This window comes from Palaemon carinicauda, chromosome 37, assembly GCF_036898095.1.
Source record: "Palaemon carinicauda isolate YSFRI2023 chromosome 37, ASM3689809v2, whole genome shotgun sequence".
In the NCBI taxonomy this organism is placed as follows: Eukaryota; Metazoa; Arthropoda; class Malacostraca; order Decapoda; family Palaemonidae; genus Palaemon; species Palaemon carinicauda.
In genome coordinates this window covers 50,014,078-50,032,534 of record NC_090761.1, presented here as the reverse complement: position 1 = coordinate 50,032,534, position 18,457 = coordinate 50,014,078, and the positions used below count along the sequence as shown (strand labels likewise).

General features: G+C 46.4%; 1 protein-coding gene across 1 annotated transcript in view; it reads right to left on the bottom strand.

Moving 5' to 3' along the window:
- LOC137629309 (cryptochrome-1-like) overlaps nt 1–18,457 on the bottom strand; it is a 141,342-nt gene that overhangs the window by 98,994 nt on the left and 23,891 nt on the right. The window contains exons 2-3 of the mRNA XM_068360566.1: nt 13,568–13,853; nt 12,460–12,586 (exon numbers count right to left, since the gene is read on the bottom strand). Coding sequence (XP_068216667.1) covers nt 12,460–12,586; nt 13,568–13,853 — 413 coding nt within the window. The remainder of the gene's footprint in view (nt 1–12,459; nt 12,587–13,567; nt 13,854–18,457) is intronic.

Genomic DNA, 18,457 nt, shown 5'->3' with positions numbered 1-18,457 from the left:
CCCTGAATCAATTTGGGACATAGATTGACATATTGACATTTTTTGGAATTTTGCGCCACAGTGCCGGACCTGCGGATTTTCCACTGAAAATATGGGAAAAGTTAAATTCCTCCTATAGCCCTTATAATTACACCAAACTTTGTAAACGTGCACAAACACATTAAATACCTCTAAAGTGTCTCCCTGAATCAATTTGGGACATAGATTGACATATTGAAATTTTTTGGAATTTTGAGCCATAGGGCCGGACCTGCGGATTTTCCACTGAAAATATGGGAAAAGCTAAATTCCTCATATAACCTTTTTGGGCTCAAGCCATGGCGTCCTGATGGAAGGTTCCTTTTTGGTAGCTTCCTTGGGTATAAGACTACTAAGATATTCCCAGAGAATTTAACCACAGGTTATCACAGAATTCTAACTTCTGGAGCGAGTATCTCAAAGGTTTCCCTTTAAGACATCGTATATCAACAGGGGACGCATGTTTGAACGCGCCACATAGCTATCTTCACCCCGAACAGAGTTAATGCTTCGGTGTGTAAGGGCTGAGAATAGCTGGGAGCCGTTCCACAGCCAATCTCACTCGTGGCTACTACTGATACTCGAGACGTAAACAAACGGACGCCATTGCTCAAATGACGTCACGCCCGTCTTCATCCTTTGTTTAGTAGCTGCCCTACTTAGACGGATTTTCCCTGTGTTACCTTTATCGTTTTGCATCTTCGTTATGTCGTTACCTTCAGCCTCGCCTTCTTCTGGAAAGTTGAGTACAAGGTTCCAGTATTGTTTAATTAAGCTCTGGCCGTAAAGTAAATATTACTTTCCGAGATAATTGCTGTTTTGTGGCAGAGCTGTGCCTCTACCGGACCCGCCATTTTATGGCGTCGTTGTTGTTATGCATGCCTTATTTAGTTAGCCACAACAACGCTTCCGGCCTTATTTACTAATCGAATACATTAGTTTATTTAGTCTTCATAGCTAGGAACTTTTATATCGTGTTTCGACGCTTTTTATCGGTCATCGATTGACCTCATACCAGTCGGCTACTATAGCCCCCAGGCCAGGAGCCTACATACAAGTGTTCATGCATGATTTATTAGTGATCCTAGGCTAAGTTATGAAGATAGTGGCATTATTTTACAATACTTTAGACAGTGATGCAAATGTTTTCGCCTTCAGGGACCATATAGGGGATAGGCTAGTCAGTGACTCTTTCTAGCCTAACCTACTTGTAGGACCCCTATATGCTTCCTTCATCCCCTGCCTTGGCATTCCCTCTAATTAGCCTTGATTCCTTTTCTGAGTAAAGGGATCAATTGTCTAATAGAGTATATATCGCCTCTCTGTCCTCCCTAAGGGAATGAACCTCCCTTAGGGTTGCGTCCGAGAGTGAGGTTAGGCTAGCCCTACCTCTATGGCTAGGATTGTCTACGACTTTCCTGCGATAGCGATATGTCTTCTTCCTTTCCTAGTTCAGGACTTTTAGCCCTGCTCTAGGTTGGGTTAGGAAGGTTTCTCTGTTCCATGCTGAAACTGTACTCATGCACCGTTTTAGCCGATCTGCCTTATCTTAGGTTAGGGAGTGTCCTCCCTTTCCCTAGTGGCCGCTCTGGTACAGAAAACCTTCCTTGGAAGACTTCTCTCTTCTCCCTCCCCACCTATCTCTTGTATAGCCTAGCCTATGCTTAGGTTAGTCTATACCCATCTGTCCCCTGTCCTACAACTCCTCCCTAGGGTGGAGTAGTAGGGCTACCCGAGCTTCCATGTGCAGTCCGCTCTGGTACATATACCTTCATAGTGTCCTATGGGGTTAGTTGCTAGAATAGTTCTGCATATGGGAGTCTCCCCCCCCTTTTTGGGTGTCCCCTAGCCCTCCCTTGGGCTACCTTGCTCCCGGTCCTCAGTGACCCCTGCTCCTGGATGTTAGAGCCTGCCTCTATCATGGGTACACCCTCTCAGGGGAGGGGGGGATGTCCGGAGTCCATGACGGAACTTCCTGCATTCCTTCCCTCCCCCCTGTCTCTCTCCCTATCCGGGTGCCGGTCTCTTGCCGCCTCTATTGTCGGCAATACCTGCCTCCTACCTTGGTGACACTCCCTAACCTTGCCACCAGCCCCCCGTGTACCGAGGGACTCCTCCTCCTAGCTTGTCGTCCGCTCGCCGGTCGGCCGCCGGAGTGCCGGCATCTACTGCCGGCAACCCGGGTACCGCTTTAACCATCCTTATCCCAGTCACCAATCCGGCATCCTCCGACTGCCGGAGCCGCCGCTCCCCTGCCGGCGTGCCGCCGCTGTACCGGCGGCCGCCAACCTGGTATATGACTCACTTTAAACATTGTCTGTCCTAATGCCAGAATCTCAGCTGGAGCGAACTCCGGCATGCCGGCGGCTTGCCGGATACCCCCGGAGGCGTCAAGAATACTTGCACCCCCTTCTTTTAGCTATCATATGACAATGATAGCCCTATACCGCAAACAGATAGACTGTTTCTACTATTAAGATCAGTACCTTGGTACTGTTCTGTTAGTGATCATGCTGTCTCTTTGCATTCTTCTAAATTCCAGCATGCTGCGTGCATCTTAGCACGGCTGGTTGCCAGAAGCAGTTACCTTAAAAGGAGGCCTTCTAGCCCCTAGCTTGGGACCGAATGATCTCGGTCCCAATCTTGCCCTTGGGTTTTTTCCACGGAACTCCAATATACTATGGAACTCTAAGGAATTATATCCGGTGCCTTCGGTCACTCGGATTATCCAAGGACCAAGATTACGGTAACCAGCCGGGCGAGATGCATGGAGTATGTTCTCCTTTACTATTTCAATCTCTATGCATCACACCCTTCCTTAAGTTAAAATTAATAATTAATATTAACTTAGTTTAAGAGCCATTCTTATGACTCCCCCATACTCATTTTCTCTTTCTTCCACAGGAGGAGCAGATGAAGTGTGATTTCGCCTTCTGCGCTGTGAAACGCCCGCAGTTTTACGGGCATACGGCTTGCAGGACTCACGCCCCTTGTGCAGACAAGAAAGGGGATTTGAAGTTTTGGAATCCACTGAACTGTACGGTCTGTCAGGCTCACCTAGTTGAAGCCTTCCATAACCCTCCCTCAGCGGAGATCAGAGACATTTCTCGTGAAAAGCTACGCAAGTGGGTGCGTGGCTTCCAGAAAAATGCTACCGGACCTTACCTGGCCACCGAAGAATTGAGGTCACTTTTGTTCCCTAAGGCCTCCCCTGATTCAGTGGTACCCAAAGACGTGATCCCCACCGTCCAAATTACGGTGGAACCTGATGTAGTCATGGCTCAGTCCATGCACGAGTGCCGTTTGGATTCCGAAGATGACGAACAGATTTCGGATGTCTCGGAAGACACGGAGAAAACGCTTATGGCTCAAGGAGCCGAAGATGACGAAGACAAGGTGGAATACGCCGAGTCGGAGCAAGAGGTCGCTCCTCCGTCCATCCCCCCTCCTACTCCTACACCGACGGAAGTGTCTATTCCGTCTACCTCCTCGACCCCGGATCCCTCTTCTTCCACTCAAGAATTGATCCGACTGATTAGAGCCGTCATGGACGACAGGTTGAAGGAGAATCAGGAGTCCATCAGGTCCATGATAGGATCCAGAGAACCGAAGAGGATTTCGGTTAAGGATCTCCCCGCTTGCTCACATGCCAACCCGTGGAGGTATGCTGAGCATATGGTTATTGCGACCGGCAGGATCTTCGTCAGTGATAAGATCGGCACGGTCCCTTTGGAAGACGTGGAGTTCTTCCCAAACTTTGAGGCCTACCCGGACTGTTACGTCCGTCTTCGTTCCGAACCTGCCTCGAAGGAAGAGACCGAACCTAAGGAAGAGATAGTGTTCGATCTCGCAAAGGCCCAGGCTATGCTAGCCGCCGCATTCAAGAGTAGAGGCTTTACCTGCTCTAAGCTTCCGGCCCTGAGCAAGAAGCACCCTACTTATGTCGCACCTGAAAGTGCGGTTCTTCCATTCCTGGAAAAGGCCTTAGCTGCATGCCTTAAAGCTGCGGATGAAGGGAAACCCTGCCCTGCATTGGAGGAGTGCAGACCCTTCTCCATAGTGACCCCCCCTGACGCTCGACACTGGAAAGATGTCCAACATACTTTCGTCGTGGGAAGGCTCGATCCTGACGTCGCCGGACGTCAGTTTAATGAAGACCTCCCTAAGCTCAACGATCACCTCCTTCGTCGGGAACAAGATACGAAGGAGAGGCTTGCAGCATCCCTATCTCATCAAGTCCAACTCGAAGTTATGGCCTGTGACACCAGAGTACCAGACCACTACATGGTACTCTCCAAATCCCACTTGTTGACCGTAATGAAGGACTTGTACCACTTCATAAAGGCTCGAAGAGCCTGTCGTGAATTCGTGTTTGCTGGTGCCACCGTGAAACACGAACCCCGGAGGCTGATTTCCTCCAACATCTGGGGAAAACACCTCTTTCCTTCTGACCTTGTGAAGGAAATCACTGACAGAGCCGCCACGGAGAATAGGAACCTTCTCCACAAGTGGGGCATGTCCAGAAAAAGGAAACCCTCTCAGGACGACGGACCTCAACCTAAGAGGAAATCCCAAAAGCAAAAACCCCAGCAACGTCAACAAAGACGTCAGTTTCCGGGACCCGCTACCTCCCAAGTGGTTGCCCAACCACAACAGACCTTTCAATTGGTCCCCCAACCGGTGTTGTCACAGTCACCGGTCTTCACCCCTGCCTTCGAGCAACAGTCAACTACCTTTCGTGCCAAAGGTAGAGGCTCATTCAGGGGTGCAAGCAAAGACGCCTCTCGCCGTCCCTCCAGAGGTAGAGGAGGAAAGGGAGCTAGCGGCCGAGGCAGCAAGCCCTCGGGACACCAGAAGCAATGAAGTGCTTCCGGTGGGAGGAAGACTCCGCCAATTCCAGGATCGTTGGACCTTCGATCCCTGGGCGCACAGCATCGTCAAGAAGGGTCTAGGCTGGAGTTGGACTCAACGACCCCCAATCTTCCAGCAATTTCTTCCAACAATCAACCCCCCTTCTGGAAGAATATGTTCTAGACCTCTTGAACAAGAAGGTGATAAGGAAGGTAAAGTCCACCAGGTTCCAAGGGAGAGTTTTGTGTCCCCAAGAAGGACTCAGACAAACTCAGAGTCATTCTGGACTTATCCCCCCTCAACAAGTTCATAGCGAACGACAAATTCAAGATGCTGACGCTTCAACAAATAAGGACCCTTCTGCCTCGATGTTCCTACACGGTCTCCATAGACCTGGCGGATGCCTACTGGCATGTTCCAATGAACCATCACGCTTCCTCCTACCTAGGATTTCGACTCCAAAGGAAAAGCTACGCCTTCCGGGCCATGCCCTTCGGCCTCAATGTGGCCCCTCGGATCTTCACAAAACTGGCGGATGCCATAGTACAACAACTCCGCCTACGAAACGTCCAGGTGATGGCCTACCTCGACGACTGGCTAGTCTGGGCTCCATCGCCCGAAGATTGTGCAAAATCTTGCAACGAAGTTACCCAGTACCTAGAACACCTGGGATTCAAGATCAACGAGAAAAAATCTCGCCTCTCTCCAGCTCAGAAGTTTCAGTGGTTGGGAATCCACTCGAACCTTCAGTCACACCGCCTTTCCATCCCCCAGAAGAAAAGGAAGGAAATAGCAGGGTCTGTCAAGCGACTACTGAAATCCAAACGCATTTCAAGACGACAGCAGGAACGAGTTCTAGGCTCTCTACAGTTCGCCTCAGTGACAAACCCAGTGCTTCGCGCACAGCTAAAGGATGCCGCGGGAGTCTGGAGACGTTCGGCATCCATCGCTCGAAGAGACCTCAAGAGACGGCTTCCAAACAGACTGCGACGTCTCCTAAAGCCGTGGTCGGAAGAAAAGGCCCTGAAAAGGTCCATTCCTCTCCAACACCCTCCTCCATCACTCAACATCCACACGGATGCTTCACTGGAAGGTTGGGGAGGTCACTCCCACCAAAAACAGGCTCAAGGCACCTGGTCTCCCCTGTTCAAGACGTTCCACATAAACATCTTGGAGGCCATGGCGGTCCTTCTAACACTGAAGAAGTTATCCCCGCCGCCCTCGATCCACATCCGTCTAACCCTAGACAACTCGGTGGTAGTTCGTTGTCTCAATCGCCAAGGCTCAAGATCGCCCCAGATAAATCAGGTGCTTCTCCCAATCTTCCGTCTGGCAGAGAAGAAGAAGTGGCACCTGTCTGCAGTTCACCTACAAGGATTCCGCAACGTGACAGCGGATGCTCTATCTCGGACAAACCCGATAGAGTCGGAATGGTCTCTAGACGCAAGATCGTTCTCCTTCATCTCTCACCAAGTCCCAGAACTTCAGATAGATCTCTTTGCAACGAGCGACAACAATCAACTTCCTCTGTATGTGGCCCCGTACGAGGACCCCAAAGCAGAAGCAGTGGATGCCATGTCACTGGACTGGAACAGATGGTCCAAGATCTACCTGTTCCCCCCCACCAACCTTCTGTTGAAAGTCCTCTCCAAACTGAGAACCTTCAAAGGGACAGCGGCCCTAGTGGCTCCCAAGTGGCCCCGGAGCAACTGGTACCCCCTGGTCCTGGAGCTACAGCCCAAGCTGATCCCTCTCCCGGGCCCAGTTCTCTCTCAACAAGTACAGAAGTCGACTGTCTTCGCTTCATCATCGAAAATCAAGGACCTTCATCTCATGATTTTCTCTCCCTAGCCGCAAAGAAGAGGTTTGGGATCTCAAAGAAAAGTCTGGACTTCCTAGAGGAATACAAGACCGAATCCACGAGACGGCAATATGAATCATCCTGGAGGAAATGGGTCTCCTTTGTCAAGACAAAAAATCCTAAAGAAATCACGATTGATTTCTGCATGTCCTTCTTTATTCACCTTCATGGACAGGGATTAGCAGCCAATACGATATCAACCTGCAAATCAGCCTTGACTAGACCAATTCTATATGCTTTCCAAATTGATCTGTCCAACGACATCTTCAACAAACTACCGAAAGCATGTGCTCGCCTACGCCCAGCACCCCCACCGAAACCGATCTCCTGGTCACTAGACAAGGTACTCCATTTCGCCTCCAACTTGGACAATGATTCATGCCCTCTCAAGGATCTGACTCAGAAAGTTATATTTCTATTTGCTCTCGCTTCAGGAGCTCGAGTCAGCGAAATAGTGGCATTATCAAGAGAAGAAGGACACATCCTGTTTACCGATACAGGAGAAGTTACCCTCTCCCCTGATCCGACGTTTCTCGCCAAAAATGAATTACCCACCAAAAGATGGGGCCCTTGGAGAATATGCCCCCTGAAGGAGGATGCCTCTCTATGTCCAGTAGAGAGCCTCAAGGTCTATCTTCGCAGAACTTCAAACTTTGGTGGAGGCCAACTCTTCAAAGGAGAAATATCGGGCAGCGACCTGTCACTGAAACAATTAAGAGCGAAAATCACCTACTTCATTCGCAGAGCGGATCCGAACAGTACACCCGCTGGTCATGATCCTAGAAAAGTGGCATCATCTCTGAATTTCTTTCAGAGCATGGACTTTGAAAGCCTTAAAAACTTCACGGGCTGGAAGTCCTCGCGAGTTTTCTTTAAACATTATGCGAAACAAGTGCACGAAGTCAAACATTTTGTGGTAGCCGCAGGTAGTGTTATGAAACCTGCACCTAACTCTGCGTAGAACAGTGAGTTACTTGGGACTCTAACTCTTCGGGTGCCTATGTTGACCCTCGAGCGATTCATAGTGATGTCGAAAAACACTTAGTGCTTTTATAACTGTTCTTATCCCAGGTGAAATGTCATAGTGTCACACAAGTGCCGCATGCCCTGAGCATGATGTGTTTTTAATCAAAGACTTGCGTTCCTCGAGAACGAGTACCTACTAATAATCTTGAAATTCCTTTTCAGATTCAAGAACAAGCCTTTATTTCTATGTACATTATAATTACTGTAAATGAACTTTACTTATTGCTGTAAATTAATCAATTTCTGCATTTGTGAAATAAAATTTCTATTTTATTACTTGTGCGTCTCAATCAGCTCCTACTTACTATGAAATACATACCTGTCATAGTTTTATTTATTCCCCCTTTTCCTTATGGTTAATCTTAAATTATATTCACTCTGATTATGTAAGGTTCCAACACGAATACTTACTTTTGATACCCGGGAGATGAACTCAATACACAGTGCCCAACCACCACTGGTCTAATTTCAGAATGTTCCTATACAAATACCAAACATTCAGCTTCATCTCTAAGTTCTTCAAGTTCTTCTATCAGGATGAATAGCCCTTCAATACCACTTTGACGTCGGCATAGCCCATGGGAACTTCACTGCCAAGGGGGGCAGGATACTTCTTCCCTATGGTTCTTTATCAAAGATTACTATGCTGTTTTGTCAATGCCTTAGCACTTACTACTAGGGGAAAATCTACCACGATACATTGATTCTCTGGTACTCTTCCATCAGGACGCCATGGCTTGAGCCCAAAAAACGGATTTTGAGCGAAGCGAAAAATCTATTTTTGGGTGAGATAGCCATGGCGTCCTGATGGACCCTCCCTACTACTTCGTCCAGTTTTTGTTCCCACCCTGTGCTACTGTATCATGGTGATGGGCAGCAACTGGCTTCAGGATGAAGACGGGCGTGACGTCATTTGAGCAATGGCGTCCGTTTGTTTACGTCTCGAGTATCAGTAGTAGCCACGAGTAAGAGTGGCTGTGGAACGGCTCCCAGCTATTCTCAGCCCTTACACACCGAAGCATTAACTCTGTTCGGGGTGAAGATAGCTATGTGGCGCGTTCAGACGCGTCCCCTGTTGATATACGATGTCTTAAAGGGAAACCTTTGAGATACTCGCTCCAGAAGTTAGAATTCTGTGATAACCTGTGGTTAAATTCTCTGGGAATATCTTAGTAGTCTTATACCCAAGGAAGCTACCAAAAAGGAACCTTCCATCAGGACGCCATGGCTATCTCACCCAAAAATAGATTTTTCGCTTCGCTCAAAATCCGTTTTATAATTACACCAAACTTTGTAAACGTGCACAAACATATTAAATACCTCTAAAGTGACTCCATGAATCAATTTGGGACATTGATTGACATATTGAAATTTTTTGGAATTTTGAGCCACAGGGCCGGACCTGCGGATTTTCCACAGAAAATATGGGAAAAGTTAAATTCCTCATATAACCTTTATAATTACACCAAACTTTGTAAACTTGCATAAACACATTAAATACCTCTAAAGTGACTCCCTGAATCAATTTGGGACATAGATTGACATATTGAAATTTTTTGGAATTTTGAGCCACAGGGCCGGACCTGCGGATTTTCCACTGAAAATATGGGAAAAGTCAAATTCCTCCTATAACCTTTATAATTACACCAAACTTTGTAAACGTGCACAAACACAGTAAATACCTCTAAAGTGACTCCCTGAATCAATTTGGGATATAGATTGACATATTGACATTTTTTGGAATTTTGCACCACAGGGCCGGACCTGCGGATTTTCCACTGAAAATATGGGAAAAGTTAAATTTCTCCTATAGCCCTTATAATTACACCAAACTTTGTAAACGTGCACAAACAAATTAAATACCTCTAAAGTGACTCCCTGAATCAATTTGGGACATAGATTGACATATTGATATTTTTTGGAATTTTGAGCCACAGGGCCGGACCTGCGGATTTTCCACTGAAAATATGGGAAAAGTCAAATTCCTCCTATAACCTTTATAATTACACCAAACTTTGTAAACGTGCACAAACACATTAAATACCTCTAAAGTGACTCCCTGAATCAATTTGGGACATAGATTGACATATTGACATTTTTTGGAATTTTGAGCCACAGGGCCGGACCTGCGGATTTTCCACTGAAAATATGGGAAAAGTCAAATTCCTCCTATAACCTTTATAATTACACCAAACTTTGTAAACGTGCACAAACACATTAAATACCTCTAAAGTGACTCCCTGAATCAATTTGGGACGTAGATTGCTGTTACAATTTACCCTCATTATTAAAACCTGTGGAAAAACCAGTGTTAAGTTACACTTATCTATCCTTACAGGTTAGAATTTTTCTATTGGGTTTCCTGAAGAGGAAAACTCTAGGTTTTAATTTTGGGAGAGGTCGCAGTAATTGGTTGTGACGGGAAACACAAGTATGTGTCTTTCGTAAATCTTTTCTAGCTTATCTATCCTAAGCTATATGCAATAAATATGCAAAAATATTAATAATATTGATATAGTTTATCAGGTGAGATGAACTACCGCATGCTCATTTAGTTTTCCCCTCTTTACAGGAGGACCATCCCAAGTGCCAGAGAGTCTTTTGCAACGTGAGGAACAAGGACTTCTGTGGCCATGTAGAGTGCAGAGCTCACTCTCTTTGCTCCATCTCCAAGGGATCTCTTAAGTACTGGGACCCCCAGGACTGCAACGTGTGCAAGGCCTTGGTTACTGAGGCTTTTGATGACCCCAAGACTGCAACGTGTGCAAGGCCTTGGTTACTGAGGCTTTTGATGACCCCAAGACAGCGGAGTCAAGGGATGCATCATGGAGTAAGCTGCACAGATGGGTTCGTGGCTTTCAGAAGAATGCCACGGGGCCTTACCTTCCGAATGAACAGATGCATGCCTGTCTGTTCCCCATGGCGTCTGTGGATACTGTTATACCCCAGCCTCATCCTGAGATCCCTTACGTCCAGATATCCGTAGATACGGATGTCTTGGATGCGATAAAGGACATCCACCTAGATGAGAGGATGTCGGAGGTGTCTGAGGACACTGAAAAAGACCTTCTAGCAGGAGGTCTAGAAGAGGAGTCTACCCTGGCTCCCGAGACTGAAGAGGACGACGTCGAATCGGAGTCCGTTTCGTCGGTTCCGGCCCCAGAACCTGTACCCTCTACGACTTCTGCTCCTCCATTGGATGACATGGGAAAAGCTTTGCCTAGTCTCATGACTATGATGGAAAGTCTTCATAAACAGAACGAAGAAAGGGACGCTGAATTGAGGAGAAGGATGGACCATCTCGCTGCGTCCCGTGGGTCTCAGAGGAGACTCAACGTGAAAGATCTTCCTCCTTGCTCTGAAGTGAACCCTTGGAGGCATGCGGAATACATGCCTATCACCAATGGGAAGATTTTCATTTCAGAGAAGCTGGGGGCTGTCCTCATAGATGATGTTGACTTTTGGCCCAGCTTTAAATCTTACCCAGATTGCTTCGTCCGCCTGAAGTCGGAACCTGTTTCCAAGGAGGAGACAGAACCAAAAGAGGTCATAGTGCTTGACCATGAAAAAGCTCAGGCTCTGTTGGCAAGTAGCCTGAAAGGAAAGGGCTTCACTAATTCGAAAGTGCCAGCCCTTAGCAAGACACACCCTTCATTTCTTGCTCCTGCTAAACTTGCCTTTCCCTTTACGGTTAAAGGGTTTAAGGCAGTTATGAAGGCGGTGGACGCAGGCAAGCCTTGCCCTACACTCGAGGAGTGTAGACCCTTGTCCCTAGCTCTGCCTATGGACGGGAACGACTGGAAGGAAATCCACCTTACCTTCTCAGTTGGGAAGCTGGAGGTGGATATTGAGAGACGTCAGTTCAGTGAAAACCTCCCTAAGTTGTCTGAGTTTCTCTTGCAAAGGGAGCAAGAGACAAAGGAGAGACTTGCCGCATCTCTGTCCCTCCAGATTACCTTGGAGGCAATGGCAAGTGACAACAGATCCCCAGATATGTACATGGTCGTCGCCAAATCACATTTGGGGCAGGGACCCAACGGAAGTGAACACTGATATTCTTCCTAGACTGCAGAAGTATTAACCAGACCTGTACCTCTTGTACTAGATGATGGCGTGACATAATTTGTGTAACTGAGAGTAAAAGGCTATTGGAATCCATTAAAATTGTATAAAAACTATTTTTATTACAATTTTAAAAAATATGTTGGACTGCGAGAATTATTGCATACAGTGCAGCAGTAAATACTGAACAAGAGGATAGAAGTTTCTTTCTAATACCAATATCCCCCACCACAACTGCTCTTCTAACTCCTGCAGCCGATTTGGAACCATTCGTAAAAACGTGTTTCCAATGATGCTTAGCAGCATGATTTAAAAACTCACTTTCCATTACCTTACTGGTAAGATATTTTCCCTCCTGCCATAAAACATACTTTTACAGGTGAACTACACCAAGGGGGAGACCCAGGATATCCTACCTCTGCTGTCTGTGCTGTTAACAAACCTACTTCACTGGGATCATTTTTCAGCAGTACTTCCAAAGGGTTGGGTACTCTTGATCTGTTAGGAGCTCAATCTAAAGGAGGCATAACATATTTACTGTTAGGATTGTTTCTTAAAGCGAGGAACCTAGCTAAAAACCTGAAACTCAACTTCACCTTGCGGATAGAAAGGCGAGGCGAGGCATGCCAGAATCCACATACAGACTATCAATGGGAGATGTTCTGTATGTGCCAGTGCACATGCAGAACCCCATATTGTGAACATCAAGTTTTTCAAGTAAAGTCTTAGTAGCTGACCCATAGATTTGACATGCATAGTCTAATCTAACTTGCTCAAACACAAAGATGATTAAATTCTAAGTAAAGTTGTTCTATCAGCACCTCAATCAAAATGTGATACAACTTTCAAGATGTTTAGTGATCTTTTAACCATGATGGTTAGGTCATTTATATGGGGACCAAAGGTAATTTTCTTGTCGAAAATAACCCTAAGAAACTTGACATCATCCTCATATGGCAAAATACTATCCTTTGAGAGAGAGGGGACCTCTACTCTTTTACGAGTACAAGTAAAACGAATGGCTTTTGTCTTCTAGGGAAAGAACATGAATTTCGAGAGAATTTGCTCATGCTAAGGCAGCATTTATAGCGATTTGAAGGTTTTGGCATGCTTGTAGAGCAGATGATCGACTACAATAAATTGGAAAATCATCAACAAATAGCGACTTGTATGGAAGGAGGTAGGTGACTCATGATACTATTGATCGCAACAGCAAATAAAGTCAAACTCACTACGCCGCCTTGAATGACACCTTCTTGCATGTCGGATAAGGATAGTTCTGATCCTAGTCCTCCTATACCACACGAGGCCAACTGCTTTAAAATACCACCCTTCCAGGTGGTGTCATATGCCTTGTTGAGGTAAAAAAGACACCCACCACTTGGTTTTGGTTGGAAAAGGCATTTGAGATTTCCCTTAATAACATCAGCAAAGGGTCTAGCGTACTTCGGTTCTTCTTAAAACCAAACTGCCTGTTTGATAAAAGGTTTTTTTTTTATTGTAGATACAACATGTCTATTGTTGATCATTCTTTCAAATAGTTTGCATATGCAACTAGTCAAGGCTAGAGGCCTAAAACTACATGGCAGTTCTGGGTCCTTACCAGACTTGTGGCCAGGAATTGTGATTGAAGAATGCCATGAATCAGGAGATGTAAGAGAAGCACATAGACCATTAAGGGTTCTAATAAAAAATCCTTAGTATACACTGGGAGACGTGAAATCATTTCATATCGTAAGTCATCCTTACCTGGGGCAGTCAAAGATGAGCTAGAGATAGCATTTTGCATCTCCACACTAAAATTTAAGTTGAAATCTTCAGTATTGGAAGAAGCAGGAGGAACAACAGATGTTGTTGCTCTAATTTGTTGAAATGCTGGGGAATAATTGTCAGCACTTGATACATGAACAAAGTGGTTAGCAAGTACCTCTGCTATATCTTTTGGGTCAGATATATATTTATTATTTTCCATTAATATTGGTAATGGTCTCGGGACAAATTTTCCTTGAAGTTTTCTAATCTTGTCCCATATTTCCTGTGAAGGAGTTTTGGTATTGATATTAGATATATATTTCCTCAAGATCCTCTCTTTGCTTTTTTAAAAGTTCTTTTTTGTTTGGCACAAGCTCTGAGGTACACTATTCTATCTGCTTCTTAGTTCATTCTCAAACATCTTCTGAAGCAAGTTCGAGACATTGTATTGGCACATTCTGTACTCCACCTAGAAAATACAGAGAAGTGAGGTAAACCACATGTTTTAGGTATAAACTTGCTAGCATTATCATCAATAACATTGGAAAGGTTTTTATAAGCATGTACTGAGGATGTAAAGTCACCATACAGTACCCAACGACCTCCTAAGGCCAGTGCAGCATTGCCCTGGTCAAAGCGGTTGACGGGTGCCAGGAAGAAGGCGTTTGCTCAGATCCCTGGTTCCTCCAGCTATCTCCCTGCAGGCTCGTCCTCGAAACTCCTTTCACCGCCATTTGTTCAGCAGAGGAAGTATTACAAGGTCTCCAACAAGCCACTTCCGGCCTTGCCTCTAGATCCATCAATAGAGGCACTTTCGAGAGAGGTCTCTTTCAAGAGACTTTGAGCTCTCAGCTACTTTCTCCGCATCTGAGGTCCTAAACATTGAGAAGGTCGCGAAGTATGCCATGCAGGCTACTTCGTGGCTGAACCTTTGGCTAGGATATGTGGGAGACCTTGTCAGAACCGAGAATTGGCCTAAGGATTCTTCAAGGAAGTCGATGGAAATGTTAAGTATTTTGTCGGATACCAGGACCATTTAGTTTCTCGCCCGCCAGATGGTCAACCTGTGGGCGAACGTCATACTCAAGCGAAGAGACTCTGTAATTGAGAGGTTCCATTGACAAATTACCCAGGCAGAGGTAACTAGGCTCAGGAACTCTACACTAGATGGCTCCTCACTTTTCAGGTCAGAAGTCGAGCGGACAGCTGAGCGATGGAGGAAGTCAAATTAGGATTCCCTTCTCCATAGGCCATTACATTTCAGTCCTGTGGTACAGCTCCTCAAAAGAAGCAGACGAAGACCTCTAAACTTCTGAGAAGTAGGATAGTAGTATCCTCAAGAAAGGTGTCTAAGAAGGCCTTTCCTGCCCAAGATCAGAAGGGCTCCAAGTCCACCTGTGGAGGAAGAGGGAAGGGGCGGCTGAGGCAGCTCCTGCTAGGATGGGCGACTCTCAGTTTCCCACCATTAAGGGATGCCTGCAACGCTCCTGGCAGAGGTAGCTGGACAGTCTCCGTGATTCGTTCAGGGTAATGTGTCCCATTCATTCGATCTCTCCCTCCAATGACTTGGAATCTTATTCCATCGAGCTGCTATGCGAAGGGATCTGCAAAGGAGCTGGCCCTTTGGGTCGAAGTCCAGACCATGTTGGAGAAGGATGCTCTCCAAGAGGTCAGGGATGTTTCCCCAAGCTTCTTCAGTCGGCTGGAGGCCCATCATCGACCTCTTAGCTCGGAACAAGTTTGTTTTGCAATCTCAGTTCAGCATGGAGACAGCAGACACAGTCAGACAAGCAGTAAGGCAATGGGACTTCATGTGCACAATGGATCTTAATGATGCATACTTCCAGATTCCAGTCCATCCATCTTCAAGTAAGTATCTAAGGATCATACTCAAAGACAAACAATACCAGTTCAAGGTGCTGTGCTTAGGTCTTTCTACAGCCCCTCTGTTCTTCATGAGGGTGTTTGGCCTAGTGTCATCGTGGGCTCACAGGATTAGTATCCATCTCCTGAGATGCAGACTCGGTGGCAACCCTTCTTCAACACTGAGACAGGCTCCTTGCTTTTTGCCAAGATCTGAGGATCGTGGTGAATCTTGAGAAGTCATCCCTGCTTCCCACTCAAAGACTGGTATACCTCGGTATGATCATTGACACCAACCTCTTCAGAGGTTTTCCATCAGATGACAGGCTACGGAGGCTGAGGAAGGTGGTAAGGCCCTTCCTCATTTGGGAAGAGCTCTCAGCCCATCAGTGGTTGCGTCCCCTAGGTCACCTATCATCCCTAGCCCATCTCGTGCTTACCAGCTGCCTCAGAATTCAATCTTTTCAGTAGCAGCTAAAATCCAAATGGAATCAAGACGGTGACTACCCGGATACGCTTGTCCCCATGGGATCAACCCGAGTATCAAACGGACTTGATGTGGTGGGTGGCAGACGAGAACTTCCCCTGAGGGGTTGACCTTTCCATACCTCCCCCGGTATTGATGCTCTATTCAGATGCATCAAAAGAAGGTAGGGGCCCACATAATGCACCACATTGCCTCATGGCTCTGGTCTGAGTCTGAAAGGTACCAGCACATACATCTCCTAGAGATGATAGCAGCCTATCTAGATCTTCAACAGTTCCAGCAGTTTCTGGTCGGTCACTTGGTGGTGTTGGTGAGCGATAACACCACGGTATTGGCTTAAATAGACAAACAAGACGGTACTGTTTCGCAGCACCTATGCCATCTAGCAGTAGAGAGGTATAAGATTGACAGAAGACAATTCGGTGTCCTGATCAGCCCGCTTCATTCCAAGCAAGAGGAATGGGCTTGTGGACAATCTGAGCAGAGCGACTCGGATTGTGGGCTCCAAGTGGTCTTTGATTCCTCTCGTAGCCAACAAAGTCTTGACTTAGTGGGATTCCCCGACTGTGGATCTGTTTGCAATGTCCCTGAACTTCAGGCTCCCGCTCTACTGCTCTCCAGTCCCAGATCCTCAGGCTGTATGGCAAGATGCATTTCAAAAACAGTGGGAAAACTTTGACGTTTATGTCTTTCCCCCATTCTTTCTTATGAGAAGGTTACTCACCAAGACCAGAGCATCCAAGAACCTCTCAGTGACCCTCATAGCTCTGCTATGGCATCATGCAAAATGGTTTCTGGACCCTCTGTAACTCCTGACGGAGATCCCAAGAGAACTCCCTCCATGACACAATCTACTCAGACAGCCACATGTGAAAATATTTCACAGAGCCGTAACTTTGCTGTGACTTCATGCCTAGAGACTATCCAGCACCACCTCTCTCAGAGAGGTTTTTTGCATCAAGTTGCGAAGAGGATGTCTGGATACTTGTGAAGATCTTCAACATCAGTCTACCAGGCTAAGTGAACTGTCTCCTGTGTTGGTGCTGTGGAAAGGGTATCTCTCCCCTCAATGCCACTATTCCAGCAGTAGCAGTTCCTTCTTTACCTTCGGGAGGAAAAGCTTCTCTCGGTCTCGGCGGTGAAAGGCTACTCTCAGCCTTGAGCCTCACCTTTAGACTGAAAGGAGTTGGTATTTTCTCTTCGTTATTTTTGTCTCTCTTCATACGGAGTTTTGAGCTTACCTGCCCCCAGTCAGAAATTAGACCTCGTCCTTGGAACGTGGTTCGCGTCCTTCAATCCTTGAAGGGTGTTCCCTACGAACCCTTATGCCAGGCAACTAATTGCCACCTCACTTTGAAGATGGTTTTCCTGCTCGCTTTGGCCTCGGCCAAAAGAGTCAGCGGACTTCAAGGTCTTTCCTACAATGTCACCCATTCAAGAGGATGGGGTGAGTAACACTCAGCTTTTTCCCCGAGTTTATCGCCAAGACTCAAAATCCAGGAGTAGCGAATCCTAGATTCGGGCCCTTCCATATTCGGAGTCTGTAATGTAACTGATGATCCAGATCAACTGTTACTTTGCCCAGTGAGGAATCTGAGGTACTATCTCAAAATAACTGCAGCAGCACTCTTTGTCAGCATGGGGGAGGTCAAGAAGAGGATCACAAAGAATACCATCTCTGCTTGAATTTGCTGGGTCGTAGACCGTGCACTGAATCCCAATCTTCCTCCAGCAAGACAACCCTGAGCTCATGACATTAGGGGCATTAGGATGTCCCTAGCGTTCAAGAGAAACTACTCTGACGCTGGTCTTACAAGCAGGTGTGTGGAAGTATCAGCCTATATTCACTGTCCACTACCTGCAAGACATGACTCACAAGAACATGGAGATGTTCTCCATTGATCCTGTGGTGACTGCACAACAAGAGGTTTAGAATGGCTCAGGCTCTTTGATGGACAAGTAGCAGATGGTTGAGGGCAAAGGTTAATTAGGATTAGTCTGAGGTAAATTTTAAGAATAACTGGCTCTTTCTTTCTTTCATCTTCTCCTCTCTTTAAGGAACAGCCCCCACAGTCCTGTACAAGCTGGCCTCACCTATCTGCTGGTAAAACCATTTCCCTTGTGTAACCTGCTACATTTTAGTAATACTTGTTGCATCCCCATACCCCCAGGTGAGGTTGGATTGGGTAACGTCTATGGTTGGTTCTGAAGATTCCTGTGTCTGAGAATTCTTACCTGGACTACTTACATTGCTAATATCACACAATCAGACAGATTGCTCAGGCCGCTAACCGTGCGTTGCACGAAACTTAGCAAGGTGTCAGGGTTTCTCTCTGTTATGTGCGGAACACATATGGGAAAACCCCGGGTCAAATACCAAGCCAGTTGGTTTGGATTTCCACTCTCCTAATGGATGAGTCATCCCTATAAATAGCGGAAGGGTTTGTATTTAGTGTCAGAACAAGTGACAAATTTGAAAGTAATTTGTATTTTTCCTAACAATACATACCTGGAGCTATTTATACAAATTGTCCTGC